At 37.4% G+C, this 5,042-nt stretch overlaps 1 protein-coding gene across 1 annotated transcript; it reads right to left on the bottom strand.

Moving 5' to 3' along the window:
* Window positions 1-324: 324 nt before the first annotated feature.
* Window positions 325-2,926, bottom strand: LOC130590524 (uncharacterized). Its single transcript, XM_057393001.1, has 5 exons — window positions 2,204-2,926; window positions 1,461-1,903; window positions 1,189-1,409; window positions 900-1,031; window positions 325-809 (listed from the first exon to the last, which is right to left on the bottom strand). Exons 1-5 carry the CDS (start codon window positions 2,924-2,926, stop codon window positions 325-327), a joined length of 2,004 nt encoding a protein of 667 aa, XP_057248984.1.
* Between the last annotated feature and the right edge of the window lie 2,116 nt (window positions 2,927-5,042).

Genomic DNA, 5,042 nt, shown 5'->3' with positions numbered 1-5,042 from the left:
CTCATTTACTCTTAGATAGAGTCACTTCAAAATGCTATCCTTTAAAAAAAATAAAAAATTGAAAAATCCTTGAAAGAAAATATAGATGACAAAATATAGTTATTTTTTTATTTTTTTGGACATCGAGAAAACGTACACAAATAAAATAACAAAACCACTAAGCATTAAGGTGGACAATCGAAAGTTGTCCCTGCCTAGCCCGAGTAGCTAGATCATGTGCCAGATGAACCTGCGACCGATTAACCTTTGTGATGCGACACCATTGAAATTCCTGGCCGATTGAGCGAATGTCGTTCAGTGTCCATGTAATTGATATTGGTTGTCTCATCGGGTTAAGTAAGCTCTGTACCACAATCGCAGAATCCGTATTGACTGCGATCTGAGTATAGCCTTGGCCATGTGCCCAAACCAAGGCCCTGAGACCATAGCTTCAGCGAGCAGCGCAGAACTGGCATGAATGCAACTACCCTCCCCTTGCCTGTTGTTAGGATTGACGCTGCCGGCCACCCAGGCAATACCTGCCAAAGGTGAGGTCTCTGCCCACGACCCATCCACTTGTATATGTAGCTGGGGAACCCCGCAAAAAGAAGACCCAAAATGTGCCATGAGGAACCCTGGTGGACCCGGACCTTCTGCGAAATCCCGCTTGCTGGTGGAGGGCCTTGCAATAAAGGTGACATGTTGCTGCATAACTTGGGACATAAGAGAGCGTAGAACTTCACTATCTGGTGTGACATTGTTGAAAACCAAATTATTTCGACACTGCCAGATAGCCCATAGTGTGGCAACAAAATGTGGTAGACGATGCCCTGAATACCCATCCATTCGGTAAAAGTAAAAAATTCATGCAATAAGCCAGTCTTTGAAGGACACATAAGTGACCGAGTTGGAGATAATACCCAAGTGGCTAGTCCGCCAAGCAACAGTAGCAAGGGGGCACATTCTGAAGAGATGTTGGCAAGTCTCAGGTTCCGTAGCACAACATGGACAGTCATCCGAACCGGACATACCCCTAGACGAAAGATTAGCAACTGTTGTGCCATAGTTTCCAGAGGAAAATTTTCCATTTAGGCATGATGCGCAGGCCCCATAGAATGCGAAAAAATTTCGAAACCAGAAGGGGTGTCATGCTACAGATTTTAGTTTTTCGAGAAAGCAAATAGTATCCAGATTTGGTTGTATATGTACTAGAATTTGTGAAAGGCCAAAAAGGAATGTCGGAAGGATCAGTTATCTGCGGCATCTCTAAACCCCGGATAGCACGAGCCGTCGCAGGAGTGAAAAGAGAATATAGTCGTGGAACATTCCATCCTTGTTGATGAGGTAACAGGAGAGACCCGATAGTTACAGTAGCCGCCGTACGGAGTGTGATCTGATTGCGGAAGATCGGAACCTTTCCATTGACCCATCTGTGTTGACCAGCCAGGAGAGTTTAGTTGACCCCAATTTTCCAGGCGTACTTATCGATAAGAATCTTTTCCGCTTGGCACAGACCCCAAGCACCCCAAGAGCTTTGACCTCTTAAAGAATTGAGTGTGGAGAGTGTTGGTGCACTTTGTAGGGGATGGGAAGCAAAAACCTTGCTGATGAGGAGGTTGGAATTCCTATGAATACGCCAAACCTTCTTTATCAATAATGAACGATTATGAAACGAAACACTACGTAACCCGAGATCACCAGCACCTTTGGGCATATGCAAAATTTCCTTTCGTCTCCATGCAATTCCTTTACCAGAGTGATTAGTCCAGAATAATCTAGCAACCATGGCTTCCACCTTGTTGGCAATGGTTGTCAGCAGCAGAAAGACCGAGAGAATGTGAGCGATTGAAGCAATAAGAACAGAATTGATAAGTATCAACTTTCCAGCTTGAGATATGGGTGAGCGGTTCCAGGTGGTAATCCGCTGTGAAATCTTATCAAGTAAATAGTTGAAATGTGAGTCTTTTTCCCCTGAATGTCCACTGGGGTTCCAAGGGAATGTTGGCCCTCCAACTGGAGGATATCTTTATAGCTATCCACTGTGAGGTTTGGAACATTGGGACTAAATTTGACGTAGGATTTGCGTAGACTTATCATTTGCCCCGAAATATGGCAGAAAACGTGCTAGGAGATTGGAAATCTCCGTACAGGAGGTAACTGAGGCTTTGAAGAAAAGAACAGCATCATCAGCAAAAAAAAAAGATGGGAGATAAAAGGGGCGTACCTGTGTGCGCGAAACCCGTCGAAGAGTCGAATATCTGTAGCAAGTGTTAACATGCGAGACAAGATATCCATACAGAACAAAAAACAGATAAGGGGAAATGGGATCACCCTGCCGTAGACCACATTGGGGAGTGAAAGCCTTAGACACTTGCCCATTCACGAGAATGTGATATGTGACGGTGGAAATACATTGATGAATTAATCGTAACCAATGGCCAGGAAATCCATAGGCCTTGAGAACTTTTAAGAGAAACACCCAGTTAACACGATCATATGCCTTATTCATGTCAAGTTTTAGGGCAGCAAGATGGACGTTGCCACGCATGTGTTTATTGATAACATGGGTTAGTTCATGACTGACCAAGATGTTGTCCTCCATATGACGACCCGGTATGAAAGCACTTTGGTATTCACTGATAAGATCTTGGAGCAACGGCCGCAGCCGGTTAACCAAACATTTGGAAGCGCATTTGTAAATTGTATTGCATAGGCTAATCGGCCGAAATTGAGTAACATCCTCAGGGTTTGGACCTTTTGGCAATAAACCCAAAAGAGATTGGTTCCATTCGCGTAGGATAAAACCCGATGTAAGGAAACGATTAACAGCTTGGAACACATGTATCCCAAGAAGATCCCAGTAAGTTTTAAAAAATTCCGCGGTAGAACCATCTAATCCAGGAGACTGTGCATTCCCAATCCCAAAAATTGCCGCATGAATCTCCATCTCTGAAAAAGGCAAAAGAAGTTGTTGTTGCTAGATCCCATCAAAATATAGTAATTGAAAAACTAAATATTGCATTATTTTTCAATAAAGCAATTCTTTTTGTCGTAAAACTTTAACAACAATGAATCTCAACTTTCGAAGTAATATCAAACTACATAAAATAAAAATTTATATCTTACTTCATTGACGTAGAATTTTTAACTTCAAAAGTCACATAAAATGTAATTATCCGGGGCACATTATCTTGATCGATGACTTATGTATATATAAACTTTAAAATGGATTAAGAGAGTATAAAAGTAATTCACTTTCTATTTAACATATAGAGAAACTTTAAAACAAAAAGTATGAATTATTGAAGTCACAATATTCAGGTCACAATAAGCATAGATTTCTAATGTGACAAATCAAAGTAAAATCGTTTATTGTATTAATGTGATGTTGTATATTGTTCTGGAACTTGCTAATTTAAGCTAGAAATATCTTCTTCTTTTTAGAGGAAAAGCTAGAAATGATCAAAAATTCAAAATACATGAGTTCTATTATTGGGAATTTGGGATAGTGTTCAAGTAAAACCTGAGATCTGAGTGTTTATGATTTAGGACAAAGAGAATTTATTGAGCTGCAAAGTGGTGTGAGATGTAGAAAAAACGGTGGATGACGACTATACTATTACTCACCCTTATTAAAATACTATATAACAGCTTTAGTCCAATTTTAATAGATATGTTCAAATATACAAGTTGAGATTTTGAAGATCTATGATTATTTGCAAAATTACATTCACTTTTTGGCAGTATTACTGACGAAAACATGCAATTTGTTGTTTGTTTATCAAAAAGAGTGTTGGCCGATTCCGAGCCACACGTTATATACGAACTTCATTGCACTACCTGCAATAAACTTTACTTATCTACGTCGTCAAGCGTAATCCCCTGGCATCTCTACAACTGAACGACAGAAAGTGGTCCAACGCCGGCCGTATGCACAACATATCTAATATCAAAGTATACTCACATCTAGGGTGATAATGAGCCCGATCGTTTTGTGAACAATTCGAGCTCGATTCGTTCAAAGTTCGGTCAAAGCTCGACGTTGTGGCTTGACTCAAGTTTGAGTTCAGCTTGAGACCTTAACTAGTCGAGCTGAGTTATGACACGTTCGGCTCGAAAAGCTCGTGATCAGGCTCGATTACTTTTTTATATATATAAATATAATGTATTATATATGTATACATAAATATATATTTTTTCTATTTGTTACGCAATAATAAGTTTATAGTATTTTTGGAAAAGAATAAACTCAAAAAACAAAGATATTCAAATATATATATATATATATGTATATATATATATATATATATATATATATATATGTATATATATATATATATGTATATATATATATATATGTATATATATATATATATATATGTATATATACATATATATGTATGTATGTATATATATATATATATATATATATATATATATATATATATATATATATATATATATATATATATATACATACATATATATATATATACATACATATATATATATATACATACATATATATATATATACATACATATATATATATATACATACATATATATATATGTATATATATATATAAACAGGACGAGTAAACTAAAGATAATAATATGTCAAGCTTGTTTGTGAACAACTCGATAACAATTTGGTCAATGTTTGCTCAAAGTTCGGCTCGGTCAAAACTCGGCTCGAGTTCGAATAAACTTAAACGAACACGAGCCGAGTTAACAAGAGTTCGGGCTCAGTTCAATCTGTAAGCACCTCTACTCACATCCATCAACATACAAAATAAGATTTATGTGAGGTAGATGATAAGTACATATTCTAACATCATTTAGTTGCATATTAGGATGAATTTTCATGTAGCATTAGAGCATTTGCATTGTATTTATGCATATTTAGGTCCCTTTTAATAAGCTGCAGTGCTTTCACGGGTTGTTTGGTATTTCATGTACTTTGAACTCCTTTTTAAGGATATGATAATTAAGGCACTTGTATTACCTTCAAAATGATATATCATGTGTTCAAAACGGATTGGAATTGAAGAAGATACAAAG

The sequence above is a fragment of the Beta vulgaris genome, chromosome 2 (genome assembly GCF_026745355.1).
Source record: "Beta vulgaris subsp. vulgaris cultivar EL10 chromosome 2, EL10.2, whole genome shotgun sequence".
Classification (NCBI taxonomy): Eukaryota; Viridiplantae; Streptophyta; class Magnoliopsida; order Caryophyllales; family Amaranthaceae; genus Beta; species Beta vulgaris.
Note: the sequence above shows the minus strand (reverse complement) of the source record. Positions and strands in the feature narration are given on the sequence as shown.